Source organism: Macrobrachium rosenbergii, chromosome 3 (genome assembly GCF_040412425.1).
Source record: "Macrobrachium rosenbergii isolate ZJJX-2024 chromosome 3, ASM4041242v1, whole genome shotgun sequence".
Taxonomy (NCBI): domain Eukaryota; kingdom Metazoa; phylum Arthropoda; class Malacostraca; order Decapoda; family Palaemonidae; genus Macrobrachium; species Macrobrachium rosenbergii.
Window position 1 is genome coordinate 42,241,337 of NC_089743.1, and position 20,911 is coordinate 42,262,247.

Consider the following 20,911-nt stretch of genomic DNA (forward strand, 5'->3'; position numbering starts at 1 on the left):
CTTGTTAAAATTACTTCATTAATTCTTTGCCTTTGGGTAGAAGAATGCCACTTTTTAACTTCGTTCTTAATTTGTTTTAGTTTGTTTTGAGGGGGTATATTTGTCCAATCATTTTGCCAATCCCTATAAATTAAGGGTTTAACTGATGCTAGCCAGTCTGATATGGGGGCTTTCGTAGCATTTGGGGGGATTGTACAAGCCAATTTAGCAGCTTTATTTGCTTTCTCATTACTCTCAATGCCTACATGGGCTGGGATCCAACAAATTTGAATTTGAAGGCCGTTTGTAATTAACTGATGAATTTCCTGTTGGGTATTTTGGACAAGGTGATTATTTGATTTAAATGATCCTATTGCTTCAATTGCACTTCTTGAGTCGCTCAATATGAATGCTGAAGGAATTCCTTTTTTTGTTATAATTTTGAGAGCCAATTGTATGGCTGTTAATTCTGCTGTAAATACTGATGATATTAGAGGAAGGCCCATTTGGATAGTTTTATCACTTGAATAGGCTGATGAGCCCACTCCAGCTTCATTTTTGGATCCATCTGTGTAGATTATGAAGGGATTACCCTTCCGTCTTATGTGTTCCATGGCATGTTGATGGTACATTTCTGTGTTGAACATATATTTCTTTGAAAGATATGATAAATATATGCATATTTTTGCCCTTTTTAGTGTCCATGGTGTGATCAGATTTATTTCTTGGGTAAATTTGGGTATCAGGTTATGTAAATTCAATAGATGATTAGTTTTTTCAGTAAATGAGTTTTGATTTGGGTTATTATTTGTATTTTGATTGAGAAATTTATTTGATACAGATGTGCCTGCTTGAAGGGATAAGCCTTTTCTTAAAGTAATTAGATCTCTGTAATATTTTAGAGGCAGTTGGCCTGCCTCTGCTAGGATAGAGACAGTTGGAGATGAGCGGAAGGCTCCTGTACATGTACGTACTCCCTCATGATGTAAAGCATCTAGAGATTTTAAAGTTGTTTCTGAGGCAGTTGAATAAATTGGACAGCTATAATTTATAATTGATAGTACCGTTGCATTGTGGAATCCGAACCACATTATACCGAGAAATTAATTTATATCACCAGAAATAAATTCCTCTAATTCTTCATTGGCTGGTCAGAGACTCAAACTCGGGCCTAGCAGAGTGCTAGCCGAGAAATCTACCAACTGGTCCAACGAGGAACTAATCATGTGTATAAGCAAGGCCATTATTGATATATACAGTATCAAGAAATTAAGGGAAGCATTCATAGATTAAGAAGGGTCATGAGTAACTTGCCAGGTGAGACATGACATCCTTGGTCAGGATTTGCTCCTGTAATATACCTGAACAATGACAAATTTTTTATTTATTTATTTATTTTTTTTTTCATAACAACCCGAGGTCTTAACATCAGGATAAAGCTTCTGGCACCAGCTGGAAACTGGTTTAAAAACAAAAAATCGTCTATGCAAGGAATCTGTGGCATCTGGCATCTGATACGCAGATGAGGTGGAAGCAGGTCAGAGACTCGGCATGTGCTCCAGGTCAGGAAAGCTTGGGGGGGTCAAGTCAGGTAGGATCCAGCACCCAGAGTTAGTTTAGGTTAGAATGGGCTTGCCAGATCTTTGTCTTATACCAGTGGTTCTCAGTTTGGGGGACGTCGGCAATTTCCAAGGGGGGTGCAACCCTAGGGTAAAATAGAAAATTCTCTAATTATATTCGTTATTCTCTTAACAAGAGTCACTAAGAAGCAGTCCTCCTCTTTTTTTTTTTTATCTTCCTTTAAATCTGGGAGGTTTTTTATCTTCCTTTAAATCTGGGAGGGAATATTACTCATAGATGCAAGGGGGCATGGAGGGAAGGAATAACTCTTAGAGGGGACGTGATGATAAAAAGGTTAAGAACCACTGTCTTGTACTGTTTTGATTTGTTACCAGCTAGGACATATACATGAACCATTTATTTTTCTGACTGCTTATCTTGTAATAAATATATATATTTTTTTTTACCATTCCCCATGCTTACCTTGTAATAAATACTGTATATATATATTTTTTTTACCATTCCCCATGATGTAAGTCCTTGATTTGGCCTTTCCTTCCACCCAAAAGGTCCAGCTTCCCAATGGGGTCCCACCTATTTGAGTACAGGGGGTAAGCACATACCAAGACAGCTGAGAACAGAATGGGAGAGCTAACCAAGCTTGGGTCATGGGTGACTCATGGGCCTACTGATAGGCTTTTGTTTTTATTAAAGTCAGTAGAGAGCCACAGCGTGCTTTGAGTACTATCCATCTATGAAAGTGTAGGTTTGCATTCCCATCGGAACAAGTGTTATGTTCAAATAGGAAAAACTGTATACAGCACAAGGTTAGGATTCTGAACAATATACGTAGTTTATGTCTGTGGCAAGAAATTATTATATCAGGTAAAAAGTCTGAGATAAGCTAAATCACTTTTTTAGAGAATATAGGTACCAACTATCTAGGATAGCCAAACCCTTTATGGCTTGCTTACCCTATTTTGATTCTTCAAGACTGTGTGTACTGTATACACACAGACTAAGACTTACACACAAGGTCAATAGCAAAACCTTGAAAAATGCACAATATCGTTAGACAAAATTTTCTTAAACATAACCTAACCATCACTAGGTTGGTCTATCCTGTCGAAAGTATAATCATAAAAATGGAAATGGATTCACACATGTAATTATCAATTTTTGTAATTTTTTCATTTTGAAAAGACATTCTCTCATAAAAACAATAATTGCTAAGTATTGTGTTCTTCAGAATGTGCAACTGTTTTTAAGGAGTTTAGTGTATTAACATGACGTGTCAAGTTTGCAGTAAGATAGCTATGGCATAGGCTTGCCTTGGGCATGACTGTTGATTTTACTTTCTCAAGGCCGGTGTAGATGACTATCCCAATTCCCTTAGCTGTAATGTATGTTCCAGCCTCTAAACCTATTGATTTTTATTTCCTCATTTGATGTGCTTTGTCTCAGTCCAAAAGTGAATCTCAGTAACCATGTCACCATATTGTAGAGAAACTACTTATAAGCAAAGTCCAAAAGTGAATCTCAGTAACCATGTCACCATATTGTAGAGAAACTACTTATAAGCAAATTACAAACTATTACTGCTTATATGAAGCACTCTCAATTTTCCAGGTTGTTGCTACATAATTTGTCCCAGCCATACAATCCCACTGAATGAATAAATTGTCACTTTGGCCACATGGCCCAGCATTGGTGCCAGGTAGTCATTCAATGCAGCCATGAATGTTTTTTTTTTTTTTTATATGAAAAAATATTACATATTTATGCAGAATCACATACCAATGCATGCAAACTGCATATCAGAAGCATCCTCCTCCTATTCCACCATTTGCTATAAAGTATTGTGCATCTCTTGTGACACCATTTGCTAATATCAAGTATATTAGTAATATTGTATTTTACTCTTTAATATCAAGTATATATATTAGTAATATTGCATTTTACTCATACATAGTTAAGAAAGCATCCACTAGTGTCAACATAACCTGTCTAGCTCAGCGGTCTCTTTCAGTTATTGAAGAACATGTACTGTATGTGTTTTGCCATTTACCATTTCTGTGAACATTCTAAAACATTAACCACCCAGCCCAGGGAAATGCTTCCAAGTCAATTGTTCACACCACAAGACTTAAGCTCAGCATTCCAACAATTCTACTTGGGTTCAAAGCCCAGTCAGTTTTCATCTGCCAGATTCATAAATGAATTAATGAAATTATGCTATAAAAACAATGTTTGCTCCAAGCATTAAAATGAGCTCTTCATTCAGTGTTCGTACTTTACCCATTCAGACTGGGGCAAACTTTAAGGCTGGCAAATTTAAGAAAAAAATGGGGCAAACTTTAAGGCTGGCAAATTTAAGAAAAAAAAAAACATCAATGGAAAAGTCTCCACCTTCCACAGGAAGTTGAAAGTAAATATTTACAACCCTGTGCAGGGCCTGTTTTCAAAGACATGTAAAAATGTGCTAATTTTACTAAGTTGTGTTTTTCAAAAAATTTTTTTTTTTTTTTGTAAAATTATTACAGCTCACATAATATAACAGTAACAAATTCTGAGCATATTTATTATAATTTCAAGTATTTACAAGATTTACTGAGATGGGGGGAGATGCAGTGCCTTTTTGTGAGGTGTACATTTTTTCTTTGCACTTTACTTTGCAAAATTACAATTTTAGCTGAACTACTATCACACAAGAAAAGAAGTAAAACCAACAGCAATCCCTGGGTATACTTATGAGCAAATAAAAAGACGTCCTGGAGCTGCAGAGGCAGTTCATTTCCCCATGAAATCTCAAGGCACACTGATCTCCCTCTCATCTCGTATAGTTGCCATAAGTCATTGATGGCCCATTGAAGTGATATGAACATTTTTCCTCCTAAATTCAACCAAACCGTTTGGCACACAATATTAATGCTCATAAGAGTTAGCCCAACGTTCACTCAAAACCTATTATAGTTTCCTCAAATATCATGCCCGTCCAGTATAACCCACCCATTAGCAGGTGACCATTTCAACAGAAGATCCAAAGCCAAACATAAGACCTCACAACACCTACATTAACTTTACTTCTCATATGAGCAACTACAATATATTTTAATGTAGGAGTGTGAAATACAGAAGTTAGAAAAAGGGATTTATTGGCATTAAAGTTTCACAGGACAAACAAAACTATTACTAAGCCTCGAGAAAAGAAAATAAAAGTCCTCTTTGGTTCACAATCCAGGAGAGTAGCCCCTCAAGATATACGATCCATTGCCTCCAGCATGATGATGGAACTTCCACGAATGACCTGAAATGGATAGGGAAAATAAGTCTAGTACCACAGCTTAATCAAAAGCTGTAATAATTGCTTAATTTAAAAAATAAAACTGCTTACCACCATTTTACTAATCCTCATAAGCAGGAATTTGTATTTCAAAAGTTCTATGACACTGCATTTCTTAAGTTATTAATTTTGTTTGACACTCAAGATACCATGTCAACTTAAAATTTTATGAAATATCCAGGATACATTTTTCCTGACTAAAACATGTGCTATGCATACTTTTGCTTGAGCAAATTTGATAACCACACACTCCTCTGTTTACAGAAATGAGTTTATATGGATAGATCTAGGTTTCCAGCATTTTGGCATTTTTACCATTAATCAAAACTATTATGGATAGACCTACTATGGGATTCAGAGTCGATGAAACACGATTTTTCGGCAAAAACTTTTTATCAAAGCATCGGACAAAGGTGAAAGTTGGCAAGTGTATATTTTATAACCCTACCTAATTTTTGCAAGTATTATTTAGTGCCTAAGTTCGATAGTTTTGATATTTATAGAGTAAAATGAAGTCGCCGATGCCGGAACCGACAAAATCACAGACAAGGATCCTAAAACAATTCGTTACAAAAACGTAATATGACGTCACGAGGCTCCGCCCATCCACCAGGTAGGCGGGTAATGGACATGCTTACAGTCTAGGCTTCAACAAGTTCGATAATGGCCAGCAGCCCAGCATGATGTGGAATTGTCCCCGTGGTTGCAAGATTGCATTTGTGCTACAGCTTGCCACTTTGTATACAAGCTAGAAGACCCGTGACAAGATTTACTATAGCGTGAATAGGTAATTATTTCTATAGTGGGTGATAGTTACTTGGCCACCCCAGAAGTGTGGGCAGCAGCTGTTACACACTATCCGCGAGAGCGTGGATTCGGGATTCGAGAATCAGTCATCGTTGACATCACTAGCGACGATGAAGACGGGGATGATGACCTCTTCCTTGAGAGTGACGATGTAGACATTTTGTAAATATATTATGTAGTGTTAGACGTTTTATTTGTACATCTAAAACATATATATGAAAGCACAATGATTATAACAATATGTTCCTCATTCAAACTGATTCCAATATATTTTCCCTTCCACACATATCAATATAAATCGTGCTACATTTGATTGAAATTAAGTAGGTAAATAGTAGCTTGCCTTCAAAATCTTGACTCCTACCATTACCTTTTATTTGCAGCCAGTAGGCTATACGAATGCTGTTTAAGGGTATGATATAAAAAAAAAAACAAAGTAAAATAGTAATGGGTTACATTAACTGAAATAAAACAATGGCGTTGACCTTGACACCTCCAACTATTGAGGGAAATGAGGTATCGTTGCTTTTCATTTGAATTCTATTCCTAGTGACCACTCCTGACTCGATGCAAATAGAAGGCTATAGTGTCGAAACCTGAGGTAAAACAAAAAGGACTGTCTTTTTGTATTCCCGCCCTGAATAGGTGTAGATCTAACAAATGAGCTATAGACTGGTTCATTATGTGGATGAATTATTTGTAGTGTAAAAACAATACGAATATCAAGAAAATGGAAGAATTCGAAGCTAACACCTTAGTTCCAACAACTGCTATGGAAGTTGCGATGAAACCTAAAAAAAAAAAAATAATAATAATAATAATAAAATTATTGAGAATAATCATCACTGATATCGCTGAAACCTAGGATGGGTACTAATATCAATTACCGAGTATGTCATCGGAAAGTGGACAGAGCCACAATGAAGAGATGTTTTCCCCATATGTCAACTTTCTTCACTGTGGGCGGAGCATCATGACGTCACAGGTTAACGTCACTATTGTCTTCAAAACCCTTACCTTCCATTTTGATGGCTCTGGCATAGGAAACACACTTTTACCCTGATAAGTGCCAGAACTATTGAACTTAGGTACTAAACAATACTTGCAAAAATTAGGTAGGGTTATAAAATATACACTTGCCAACTTTCACCTTTATCCGATGCTTTGATAAAAAGGTATTGCCGAAAGACCGTGTTTCATCGGCTCTGAATCCCTTAGTAGGTTTCCAGCGTTTTGGCATTTTTACCATTAACCAAAACTTGACATATTAAAATTTCTGGGACAAGGTGAGAGAGAATATTGTGGCTCACATCTGCACATGTTATCTCTTACACAAAACTACCCACTACCCAAGGAAAAAACAAAAAAAAAGTTTTAAAACAAATCACACAAAATGTTCTAATGTGCCAAAAAGTTACTAATTATATATGTGACGACCAAACAATACGGGGTGTAACTGAATTTAGTCCATTCAATTATGTAAATGAGTGTATTCATTTCTGAAACCAATCTTTGGTAAAATTGATGACAACAGTGGCCATTGAAAAAACACTAATGCAAATACTGTAGTCATAAAAAAACCATGGATGCAAGAAATAATAGAAATAAAAAATAAAAGTAAAATTAGATTCCCAAGTATTTTCAATCCATGGCAGAAGACAGAATGCTCTCCCAGCCAAATCTCTAGTTAATGACAGTTGCTGATTTTGCCTTGTATAAAATTCTCAGTCATAATGCCTGGAAAACCACCTTTCATTGTGAAGAGAATACTATGATAATGCATGAAGACAGCAAATCAATACTGCAAAATGCAAAACTGAGGTTCCCAAACAACACGTCTTCATCTGGTGCCATCATCATCTAAGGACATTTATCCAAATATGTGTTGCAAAGGAAAAAGGCTTAGGATGAACATTACAGTTCTCAGCTTCCACAGTTTGCTCTGGTTCAATGGCTAGATAATAACCACCCTACGGCTAACTCATAGACATCCTTATAAGTAGGTTATTGATTTTCTTCATGGTGTCCTGCAAACATCCTAAGCATTCTGCCTTTACAAAACTTTCAAGGTCCCACTTCTAACCATTTCCTCACAAGACAGTTTTTTTCTGAGACCTCAAACTCCTTTGCTGTTTGTGTCAGAGCTGATCACTACTGCTACCAATAAGAGCAAAATTGCAGTTGCAAACAAATTATATATCTTATAAATCAAGTCAGTCAGGTGTTTGCAATTAGCACAGTCTAGGTCTTCTGCTGAATTTATATAAAAATCTTTTTTTTCTTATCACTAGTCCAATAACTTATGATAGGCAATTATTCCAACATATAGTTTTGCCTCCAGTTACTCCCTCTGGCTAAAATGCCCACTACTTGGCACAATTAACCCTTTCCTGTCCAATTGACGTAATATTACGCAATAACCCCCTACCCCCCTTCTTTTCTGACTGACGTAATTTTACGTAAAATTTACCGACATTTTTCGTACGTGTGGTAGGGTAAATTTTTTTATTTTCAGACAGTTGGTGGTTTCCATAGGCTAAAGCATACCTTGGACCGTAACTCGGGCATCGATCGCCAGGCAAGCAGTCCCTATACTGCGCATGCGCAAATCCCGGCATAGTAAATTTCTCACAATGAAATCAGCTGATCCTACCCACGTTTCTCTCTCGTATCTTACATTTTTTTTTATAAAATGTAGGATTACATTATAGGAAACACTCTGTTTCGTATCCTCTATTTTCTATAAATTTTTTAGTTCCTCTACTGTGCATGCGCAAATCCATGGCGTAGTAAGATTCTCACAATGACATCAGCTGATCCCACCTACGCAGGCCTGGCAGGCCACACTTCTGTCAGAGACCATGCGTACGAGGTTGGGTAAACACGTGTGGCTGTTTACATACAGCGACGTCAATCAAGAACAGTTTCCAAAATGCTTTCGCAAAGTTTTTACGGTAAAACTAGCGGAAAACGCGTTAGTGCATCACATAAGAGACGTCTGGATTTTAGGCAGGGCTCTGAATCTCATTTTTCATTATCATATATATTGATATTTAGAGAATTTTGTTGGCTTTCTCATAAAAAATAATTCATCCGCCTAACTGTTATAGCTTTTGAGCTACAAACGATAATGTTGACAACGGTAACATTTTTTTTTTAAATCGAACAGCTTATAACATCAAAATGAAACTGTTGCTGTTACCAAAGCCATTTTTCTTGACTCTCACTTTATTCCTCAACCTTTCCTCTACATTTTTGTATATTTACAAAGTAATTTCTATGAAAAAATCTGACCTAGGGCTCTTCAAAAAAAATGTCTAGCGATAATTCTCACCATATGCCGGGCAGCGCGCTCTGTTTCTTACCCACTTTTCTATCAATTTTTCACCAACTGGATTTATTCCTTTTTCATTGTTTTATATGTCAATATTTAGAGAATTTTCTTGGCTTTCTCATAAAAAATAATTCATTCGCCTAACTGTTATAGTTTTTGAGCTACGAACAATACTGTTTTCTCATAAAAAATAATTCATTCGCCTGTTATAGTTTTTGAGCTACAAACAATAATGTTGACAACGGTAACTTTTTTTTTCGTTTCGATCAATTTATAACGTCAAAATGAAACTGTTGCCGTTACCAAAGCCATTTTTCTTGACTTTCCCTTTATTCTTCAACTTTTCCTGTACTTTTTCGCATATTTACAAAGTAATTTCTATGAAAAATAACCGAGATAGGGCTCTTCAAAAAAAAAATTTTTTCTAGCGATAATTCTCACCATAGGCCGGGCAGAGCGCTCTGTTTCTCACCCTCTTTTCTATCAATTTTTTCACAAACTGGACTTATTCGTTTTCCATTGTTTCATACGACAATATTTAGGGAATTTTGTTGGCTTTCTCATAAAAAATAAGTCATTCGTCTGACTTTCATAGTTTTTGGGTTACGAACGAAAATATAAAAATAAAGAAATTTTTTTTTTTTCGTTAAATAACTCGCATTTTTTCGTATTTAGAGGGCTGGGACTCTTATTCTGACTATTCCACCATAAAATATAAACATTTAGAAAAAAAGGACAGCAAAATGAAAGTTGTTGGCATAAAATTTCTATTTTTGCTGAATTTTAGAAATAATTATTTTTTTGCACTGTCGAGCGCTCCCAAACACATCGGGGCTCATGTACCCTCAGTGATGTGATAACTATACAGATATGAAAGGGTTAAGAATACAGACAAAAAAGAAAAAACTTACAGATACACCAATTGTCACACGCTCTCCTGTCTTGCGGATCTCTGTTCCATCATCAATCACCAAATTCATGAAAGGGTCAAAACCTCGTAGTGTTCCTTCAACAACGCGTCCTCCATTGAGTTTGGTCAAGACACGCTTGTCCATATACCTGAGATTAAGGTGTATTAAATTATTACAAAACAGATCACATATCAACAAAATTACATTAACAAATGCTTGGCTATATGTTTAGGTATGTTCAATTTGGGCTGAATGACCATTGCTTTTGTTACTCAAAATAACTACCACTACCAGGAGCAATTGAATTTAGCAAAACAGACCAAATTAGAATATACTTTAATACATTATATATTTTTGTGTGTGCACTTAAAATCTTAAAAAATCTGAAAACTAAATAAAAATTGTCATGCAAAACAGATTGTCACATTTCTTCTTCTATTGGTGGCCGATTGGTCATCTGTTACCACACTAACCTTATGCCAAATGGTGGTAACCATTAAACCAGTATTTCCTAAAACTGGACTCTACATCAAAGCATTCCAGTCTTAGGTCCAGATTCCTTGATAGGTTACACTCAAACATATTTTCCTTTGCTGTTTATTTTAAATAACTGCTTATACAGTGTAAGTTTAATACACTTGTTCTTAATTACCTTTGTTTTAATAGCATCTCATTCTGTGGAGGTTTATGCAACCTCAGGGCCCTTTGACTAGCCCCATGCAAAGGTGTGTTCATTATAAATAATATAGGTCTCTTGAAATAAGTTGAAGCTTTTAAGAAACATGTACAGTAAAGTTGTTTCATGCTCAGTATTCACAAGTTATAGCAAGTAACCTTATGATAATGTCCTGTGTATATAAGTGAATATAAACATTTGATTTAATTATAGCATTAGTTACTTTTGAGGTCATGCATATTCTTAATGACCACACAAACATTTATTCATGAACTGACCACCTCCTCTATAAAGTATTAAGTATTCAAATTCTTAATTCGAAATGTGAACATCTTAAAAACAGTACGAAGATACATTAAACAAATAATGAACGTCTTAAAACTTTGTAATATTTAATTCTTACTTAGAGATTTATACATCTTAAGAACAGTATAAAGATACATTAAACCAATAATGAACTCGATAAAACTTTATGTAATTTACCATCAAATATTACTTTATGTGATATTTACCATCAGTTGTTAATGATTGATATTAAGGATACAGGCTTCTGCATTGAAGGCAAAAAAGTACTGTAGTTAGAAATCTTTACCACTCCTTTATATAATTTCTTAAGTACTGTAGTTTGAAATCTTTACCACACCTTTATATTTTTTTTTTTTTTTTTTTTTTTCCAGGTCAAAGGGCTGCAGCTCCTTACACTTAATATTACTGTACACAAATGTACATTTTGTCTCTAAGAAGTCAGTGTAACATCACAATACCTGAGGTCACCAAGAAGAATTACCAGGGAAAAGGAAAGCAGCACACACACTGAAGGTCCTGGATGTGGAAGACGAAGTTTCCCATGATGCAATCATGCATGAGTATGGCACAGGCAGGACCCAGGCGTATGCCAAGTTAATCAATGTTGTCCTAATGCCACTGAGAGAGCAGGAGGCAACCAGCAGTGGTGGAGATGCCAAGTCAAAGAATCTCAAATATTAGCTGAAGGCTACACATGAAGACTTGGACGAAACAGTGTTTAGCTCATATGACCAGGTGGTCTCAGGGGCTGCTTCGTGATGAGGCCAGAGTATATCTTTGCAAGTAGACTTCCACCACAAAAATATTCAGCAAGAGAGAAAACTGTTGAGTGGTGTAATGTTGACACTAAGTGAAAGTCAATTTCAAGAAGAGTTCAGGACCCTAAGAGGAAGCCATCTTAAAAGTGGCAGACATCCAGAGCCAATTAAAGTACAGCACCTCTTTTGGAAGATCCTTCCCAATAATACCCAGGCCCTGAGTCAGAGTCAAGTGGGATTGGCCACAAACTAGGTTTATAGTGAATTTTTAAGGTTTATGAGTGCTTTTGTAACATGACAGGTTTGTGGAGGCAGACACACACCTCTACAATAAGACCAGGAAGCAGATGATGCTAGAAATACACTATTGTATTGTTTTAACTCAACCTTGTAATGGCAACAAGGTTAAGTCTTAATACAAAGAGACATACTATTCCAGTAATTTTTGTTTATCCATGATTCTAATAATCTTTGCTCACCCAAGACACAGTGCTTAGTAATGTTTGTATGCTAAATAACTTGAATGTTTTACAGGTAACACCAAACTGCCATTACTACAGTTGAATAAATAAGTAAATTTACATGAAAATGTTCTTGATTTCTTTCCATACCACATCCAGGTTAACATCGCAAGCAAACACATTGAAAATCTTTGTCAGTCTGTTCTTCTAGTGTTGTGCTTCACTAATTTCTGGCAAGATATAACAATGATGTTCCTTAATAAACTGTCTTCAACAGCGTTGTAAATAAGAAATCAGATAGATATTTTTCCATGCACATCTGTGTGACAAGTCTGAAATCCCTTCACTTCTGTGGGAACTGCAACATCAAAGTTGGCAAAAAAAGGGCCACCAACTAACACACGCAGACATTATACCTTAATGTCCATCTATGCAAGCATGATGGTCTACCTTTGTACTAGGTTTGACTGAAATCCACTCAAGCACTAAGGAGTTGAGTAGACAAGCTGAGTGTGACAGACTCATGGCCAGAAAGACTGATGAGACATGATGATGATGATGATCTGTGCATGCCTAGTTTGACAACATGCAATAAATGCGATAGACACAACAAGGAACTCCCTTCAAGTTCACTTATAAATGGCAGTCACCCACTTGGAAAAATGAAGTTTTCATAATAAAACTAATATTGTAATACTTACCTGAACACCTGAATTAGCCCTGGTCACTGACCAGCCCGAACTATAACCCCATAATTTTACCCGCTTTGAATTAACTGTCAGCGTTACCTACGCTACCGGAAAAATCTGGTCAAATGAGTTACCCGAGGTACTGTCGACGCTGCTGCTGCAAATACTGGCTGACAGAGGCCGACATCCCCAAGTGAGTCACTCGCTATCAAAAACTGAAGTGGGGAGGAAGGTGGGAATCATTCAGGTATTACAATATTAGTTTTATTATGAAAACTTCATATTGCAATACACTCCCTGAATTAGCCCGATTAACAAAATTTTAATGGAGGTGGGATCAATCTACTTCAGCCCGACCTGTCAACGGAGAATAAGCAGGTAATTCACTATCAACCTATTATGTCACCATATCAATCAATGCTTTCGGTGAAGAGACATGCTGGAGGGAGACCCATCTAGGTTGCGGCACGCCCCCATTTTACAACCACAGAGATGGTAGCTCACTGATCTGCTCTGCATAGGATATCTGTTTAGTCATACATTCACCATGTAAATCAATGCTCTCGGTGAAGAGACATTCTAGAGAGTACTTTGATCGTCAGTCAGGTTAGTACTGTCTCGGTCCGTCGACCTCCCATGTGGCTCTTCAAAACCTCTCATGTATGGAGGAGTACAATGAACCTCCAATGTGGCTATTCAGAGCCTCTCATGTATGGAGGGGTACAATGAACCTCCCATGTGGCTATTCAGAGCCTCTCATGTATGGAGGGGAATGAAGCAGTGTGCCGAGCCCCTGATCCAACGTATAAGGCCCGACGATCGACAAGCTAAGAAGTATCTCAGCGCCGATGAAAGAGCCTAGCCTACTAGAGAACCCCCTTGGACTCTCGTAAGGAAATTATCAAAGACTAAGATACTTAAAAACGTACTAAACCTAAGTTCATGTGATTATACTATTACTGCTGCCTAAGATTCTAAAGACTAAAAGGCATTCCTCTATCTGGTTAACCTAAGAACCTCCACACTAAGAGAATACCACCTCAGCAAATGAATGCACCCTAGATAACAGAGTTAGCCGCTACGCACGGACTAAGGGAATAACCCTCCGACGAGGCAAATTTAACGTCTCTTAAGTAAAAGGAAGTAAACATTGAGACGGACTTTCAAGTAGCCACCTCCAGAATGGAAGACACTGAACAATCCTTAGAAAGGAAGATGAAGTGGCCATACTCCAAATACTGTGCGCTCAGGGTAGTACAGAGCCTGAAGACGACGAAGAGGAGCCCTGAAAAGCATCTCCCTCAGAAAGTAACTAATCACATTCTTTGACAGCAGACGGGAAGGATTCCCCGGAGAGACGATAAGTATACACGGATGTGAGCAGAGTTTCTCAACCTTTGATAAATAGACTTTTAATGCTCGCACCGAACATAAGGACATCTCCGCTGGATTGCCGGTAACGAACTCTTGCCGATAAAGAACCCTAAACGAATGAGGCAGAGGGTTAACCTCCGACTCCGACTTCGCCACAAATTTCGGAAGAAGAGACCAATACTATACATATTTCCCACCTAGGAAGCCAGCCTAGAAACTGCCTGAAGCGCGCCCACCTTTCTAGCTGTAGTTAAAAGCCATAAGAAAAAACATCTTAATCAGTTGTCTTAATGTTAGAACTTCCGACAAATCCCACGGAGGAGCCCAATTCGGTAAGACAGGATGTTTAATCTTAAAGGAATGTCATAAATCATGATGATCTTACTACCAGAAATTTTCGGGGAGATGGAAACTACATGTACCGTACTGCTAAGTGTTGAGCGGTAGCCAGCAATCGCCAAATATGAAAGAACCTTGACTTTCCAAAGGAAAAAAAGAAATCAGCTACAGTAGTTGCCAAAAGGAATTACGACTTCAGAAAATTGAGAGAAAAAAAATTTTAAGCAAAAGTAAATATTCATGAAAAATCAAATAATACGAGTAATTATAATAAAATTCAGGGTTAACACTCACCAACCCCTACCCTATTACTTGGTAGGCATGCCATGACGTTTGTGCACCTCCTGAAGTCGCCTGGGGACAGAACCTGCCAATATCTGTAGGAGTGTGTCATCAGGGTTGTCCCAGGGTCGCTGTAACTCAGCATACAACTTCTCAATGGAAGACGTATCCACGTTCTGTAACTTCCTTTTGATAATTACCCATAAATTTTCTATGCGCGAAATGTCAGGAGAATTCCTTGCCCAGTCGGGAATAAAGTCAATACTGCAATCTTTCAGCCAAATAATGTTTTGCTTCGCGGTATGTGCTGTAGCTCCGTCTTGCTGAAAAATGGAGGTCTGGCTGCGTTCAAACGAATCCTCTAATGATCGTTCAGTATCGTGAAATACGAGTCTTTGTTAACAGTCTTATTCATGGGTAAAACACTAGAGAACCCTTATCCCCATACCCAAAACAACTCCATACCATAACATACGGCGGGAACTTAACATTCGTGGCAAGGTACTTAGGGTTAAGTGGGTTCGACGTTACCTTACGCCAAACATGTTTCCCCTTTGTATTAGCAACAAAGAACGAAGCCTCATCACTCCATAGCACTTTCCTCCATTGCTGATGTCCCAGCCTTGTACGAACATGCAAAAACAACTGTCCTTTTGTTTGGCTGTGATCTGTGGCTTCCTACGAGCCTTCACTTTCGAGTACTTTAAGTCTTTTTCCAACTGCCTTTGAGCGGTTTGGACAGAGGCTCCAGCAACTGCCTCAGGATTTTCAGCCTTAAGTTGTCAGGCTGTAAGGGTCGGATTAGTCTATATGTCCCTTGCCAACACCCTCAAACCCCTCTCACTGATGATGGGGGGTCTCCCCGGGATGGTGTCTGCCTTGGGTACCTCCTTACTGCCACTCTCGCAGTACTTTTTCAAAATGTTTCGGATTGTTCTCGGTTTCACACCGGTCTTTGCACTTATTACACCAGTTTTATAACCTTCCTCATGAAGCTGAACCACTCTAGCACGATTTTCAAGTGAAGTATAACTGGTAGACATATTATGAATACATTCATCAGCACTGAACCAAAAAAAATGCGAAGACGTTATCCAACCCGGCGCAAAAAAAAAAAAAAAAAAAAAAAAAAAAATCAGTACTTAACAACCACCCAGAATTCACTGAATGAATGAGATATTGTCTTTAAGTGAGACGCTACCATTAGGTATGTTGCCAATTTATCAATTTGTCCTGGTCAATTTTTTGCCTCGTGAATATGGAACTGATGTTTTTGCGGTATATTATTTTGCTGCTTTTAAAATGGGCAGTTGCTTTTGGTTACTGTATTTTGGCTATGGAAGGTCTAGAGATGGAATGACCTTCCTTATGACACCAACTTCTATACTCTGTCCAGCTGACCTGGTAAAGCTTACAGGTTGACTTTCTCAAGCTGAAAGAAAGCTGTCTAGACACAGCTTTAGAGAGTCCGGTCTGTCTAGCTGCTCGCTCGGCAGTTGCCTTGCAACTATGTTCAGCACACGAGGGTTTGGATGATAATGGTGAAAAAGCGGTTGTCTGAGAAGACTGCATGGGAAGGAACATCGGAACTTCCGTTTAGCTCCTAACAAGAAGTTCCGATGTTCCGGAAACCAAGGGCGTAAGCCCAACAAGGAGCTATTAGAGTCATAGATGTCTTGACACTTTCCTGCAATTTCCTGATTACCTGATCAATAAGACCAAATGGCAGAAAGCATACACCTGTATGCGATTCCAATTTTGTAACGTCGCAACGGTGCCTATCAACATGGGGTCCACCACTGGGGAGAAATAAACCGGAAGACGATGGTTTAATCTTGTCACGAAAAAGTCGAACAGATGCTGGCCACTTCCGGAGAACCTGACATACTACTTCCTGAGCCAAAGTCCACTCTCCCCCCAATACCAGAAGAGAGCAACTTGAACGAGTTGGCCAGTACGTTGAGACTCATCGATAAAAGTTGGGTAAGAAGAGACACCTTCCATTCTTCGCATCTTCTCAGGACTGTGTGTGTTACAGTATTGAGTTCTGTTGATCTTGATCCTCCCCGGGTTTTTCAGATATGACACGGAGTTACAATGTTGCAAAACAGCACCACTACTCTGTTGCGCACTAGGACTGAAAAACACCTGAGGGCTTCCTTTACAGCCCTGAGTTTCCGAAAATTATTGACTCCTCTCATTCCCTATCCCTCCAGAGGCCTGAAGCCTGAGTTTCCTCCAAAGTTCCACCCTGACCTTGATCTGAGGCATCTGAGTACAGATGAACGTCGGGAAGAGGGGAGTCGATGGACCTTCCGGGTGACAGAAGCACTTCTGAACACCACAGAAGATCCGACAGGCAAGAATCGCTCCAGACTATAACTGTGTTCTCGTTGCGGAAGTCCCAGCGATTCCTGAGACAAACCTGAAGAAAAACACATCCGGAGACGAGACCCTGGCATTAAAAGAGAGAGAGAAGACATTCTCCTTAAGAGGCTTCTCCAAACTGGTACCGGCTGTTCCCTGTTGAACAGGAACACCTCTACTTCCTGAAGGATTGACTGGATCCTCTCCAGGATTGGGAAAAAAACCTCAAAGGAAGAGAGAGAATCCTCATCCCTGAAAGGTTATAGACCGTGTTAGGACCTGGCAACTCTTGGCAAAGATTAGACGAATTCCTAGTATCTTGCATAGATTCAATAAGAAGTCCCTCGCCCTTACTAACTCCTCTAAAGAGGAGGCAAGGATCAGACAAGGGCTAGATACTTCAACATTCTGTACCCTCGACGATGCATAATTGACAACACCGGAGACATGAGTTAGAAGCAACAAAGTTCGTCATACTGGCCACCTGAACCCTGAACAGCTACACGAATCATAGCCTCCTGAGACGCTACTGCTGACGACGACAACACGAAATTGACCATGGAGGAGACATCCTCCTCTCTAAAAAAAAAAACTGTTGCAGAGCGCAAGAAGGCACCCTCAACAGAACCCCCTTATGTATGTCCCGATAGTGAGGCGGAAATAGATTTAAAAAGAAGTCCCTCCTCTTCTTGCCAAAGAATGCTGTACAGCCGGCCAAAGTGATGAGGATGTCAAACAATACAGGATTGGAGGGAGTCTATCCAACTTGTTTCAGAAACCCCCATCAACCCAGACAACACCTACAAAGAGTGGGACACAGCCTCAGACTGGCTGTAATAAGTGTCCTCCAAAATACAAGCCTCACAAGATGTAACCGCTACCAAACGATTCGACGAAGGAACCCGAGAGAGAAGAGCCTCAACAGATTCACTGAGAGGAACTCTGACACCAGGAGAAGGGTTACCCACCACCCTAAAGAACCCCTTCCGATTAGGAAGCAAGGTTGAATCCTGTCTACCCAACCCGATAAGAGAAGGTAAGAGTCCGCGTCCCTTAACACCCGCCGACTCTGCCAAACCAGACCGGTTTACTTGGTGTTTGGGAGACTACTGGTTTAGTTGCATACAACAATTCAAACATTGCTTGGTTTGGTTGTGTAGGTTCCTCAGAAGCCTGGACTGCAAATAGAGAGAATGGATTACGTCCACCATCCGCTTATACTCGCTTTCATTAGCTGGAGAAAAAAAACCTATATCTGGTACCGGCTCCTCCTCTTCAAAAGAGCATTCTCTGTCAGACTGGTCCGACCGAACCAGGACAGGAAAAGAGACAGACTGACCACTCGCAAGAGCTGCACCCGATAACCCGGAACTCGCTACACCAGGATGTGCGAGACCAACACCTGACATACCTGACCCCATCATACTTGAGCCAATTGTAACCCGGTTGCGCAAACCCTGTACCAACTAAAGCCGATGACAAAACTCTTGAGGCAGATGCACCTGACTGCGCAAACAACGCACCACCCAGCGACAATGACATAACACCTGGGCGACAAATGCCCACCGCTGTGAGTGGAGAGGCCGCAACACCCGATCTACCCAAAGCCAGATGAACCAACACCGCACCAGGACAGGTATCCGGAGCTGAAGTCACACTGATTAAGGGAGAGGGAGGAAGAAGCCCCTAATGACCCAGAACCAAAGCCGAACCCACATTGAACACCTTAGGAGGCGGAACAGAAATAGCCACAGGAAAAGTTGAGAAAGAAGTAGAAGAAGGAGAGAAAAGAAAGCAGCCACACTCGGAATACCCATCGGAGCAACTACCACCGATGTTGGACAGGTGGAGAACATACCAACTGGTCCAGTACTCAAAGGTGTTTCTCAGGACAAGCTACAAGCTGCGGAACCAATGGGGACCGAAAAAGGAAAACTACCAGCTACTGTAATGAAAAGGAGAGGCTGAGGACACCATCGGTGCTGATACACTCAACGATGACTCAGACGAAACGCCAAATGCCGTAGCATCCACGAGAACCGCAGTGGACACATTACATAAAGGAAGATAATACGGAGTTGTGGAAGACTCCGCAACCGCATGTGGAGCATCTAGACCAGAAGTCTGAGAAAACTACAGGACCTGTGTGAGGTGCTAAAAAATACAGCCCCACCAAAGAAGGCGAGAGTGCAAAAAAAGTTCTTAATTTAGTGATGCAGAATAACTACCCGCGAAATCTCGCATCATGAGAAGAATAGCAGCGGTGTTGTGATGCCAGAAGACTGATAATTAGGAATTGGGAAGTGCTTTGTCAGGGATTTACTGTATGTGTTAGATGTGAACAGTTAGCTGTGTTGTTCGAAAACAGTTATGGCAGAGGAAGTGTACAATCCCTGTGTTAGTGAAGTGTAGTTAAAAAATTCAAAATACGTGTGACAACATCTAGCAGCTCAGCGCATGTGCCTGCCATCGTCTCACTCCCACAATTCAAAGACCGTAATATCCAGTTCAGATTTACATTTAATGTAAATCTGTTGGCTGTACACCTTACCTCAACCCCGAAGAGAGAGAGGGAGCCACTGAAAACTCCAACATTACAGGATTGCACAAATGTAAATTCTTTGCTCTGCTGACTTAATGGCAAAGAAAACAAGATGAGCGAGAGAAGACTCCGACGAGAGACCTGATAAAGAAGATTGTGTAGACATTGGAAGAGGGCTTAGAAGAAATCAGAAAAAAAGAAAAACTCAGAAGCAGCAGAAGAGGCCATAGTTAGATCTACTCTGTTTCCCCTCGATAATCTTGACAGACATCAATGGCAAACTCAGGAAAATTATTCAAGATGTGATCGTGAATATTGGAAAACCCAAAATTGAAAACATTGCCTAACTAGTAATCTATAACCCTGTGACAAACCCAACAATTCTGCATTATATTGAGCCAAATTGAAAACCCTGTCACCAGAATTACCGCCACCTCAAGACGAACCAAACTCATCCAGCGAAGGACAAGGACCTTTGAGGATGAAGGAGCATTCTCCAACACTACAGAACCTGACAAACCCAAAACCACATCCAAACGACGAACCACGAACTTAAAACCAAAGATGGATCCAAGACGAAATCGTCACACTAGAAACCCCAACCGAACCCGAACCCAAAGACTCCACCTTCCACTTCTCTTCCTGACCACTTCCTATCCTATTTTCCCTACTCGTCTGTCTCTTACCTAACTCTACACCAACCTCAGAACTTACACCTTGAGTGGGAATGGGGGAAATCTGCTGCCAACACTGCCTGCTCCGTGCCGGGGGGGCTGGCAGAACCTACATTCGAGGCTTGCGGTTCTCCATGACCCCGAGCACCTGTTAGGGCTGGTTCTGGAACAGGCAGGGGGGGGCTGAAAAAGAATGATTAGAATCAACTAGGCTACTAATATCACTATTTCTATTAACTTACTCATCAGGCTAGAAATAGGCTAGACATACTGGATGATAAAATGTCCTCTAACAACTTGAATAACTCTGAATCTAAAGCTTTCTCATCTACTGATTGTAACCCTACAGCTGATCCAGACCTATGCTTACTCTTCGAGGGAAAGGATTTTCTGTTTCAAATAATCCTCCATTTGATCTACTGACCAAGACCTATACTCATCACATCTCCGACTGATACTACACTGAACCTTCCTACATAAAATACAAACAGAACATCGATCACGTCTGA

The 20,911-nt window shown here is 39.5% G+C and overlaps 1 protein-coding gene and 1 long non-coding RNA gene across 2 annotated transcripts in view; one reads left to right on the forward strand and one right to left on the reverse strand.

The window, feature by feature from the left end:
* The window catches only part of LOC136854659 (uncharacterized), a 24,806-nt gene extending 12,543 nt beyond the window's left edge, over positions 1 to 12,263 (forward strand). Inside the window, exon 3 of the long non-coding RNA XR_010857758.1 lies at positions 11,288 to 12,263. This is a non-coding gene — a long non-coding RNA (uncharacterized lncRNA). The remainder of the gene's footprint in view (positions 1 to 11,287) is intronic.
* The window catches only part of SNRPG (small nuclear ribonucleoprotein G), a 23,487-nt gene continuing 7,253 nt past the window's right edge, over positions 4,678 to 20,911 (reverse strand). Inside the window, exons 2-3 of the mRNA XM_067131230.1 lie at positions 9,935 to 10,082; positions 4,678 to 4,846 (exon numbers count right to left, since the gene is read on the reverse strand). Of these exons, the coding sequence (XP_066987331.1) occupies positions 4,793 to 4,846; positions 9,935 to 10,082 (202 nt within the window). The 3' untranslated portion in view covers positions 4,678 to 4,792. The remainder of the gene's footprint in view (positions 4,847 to 9,934; positions 10,083 to 20,911) is intronic.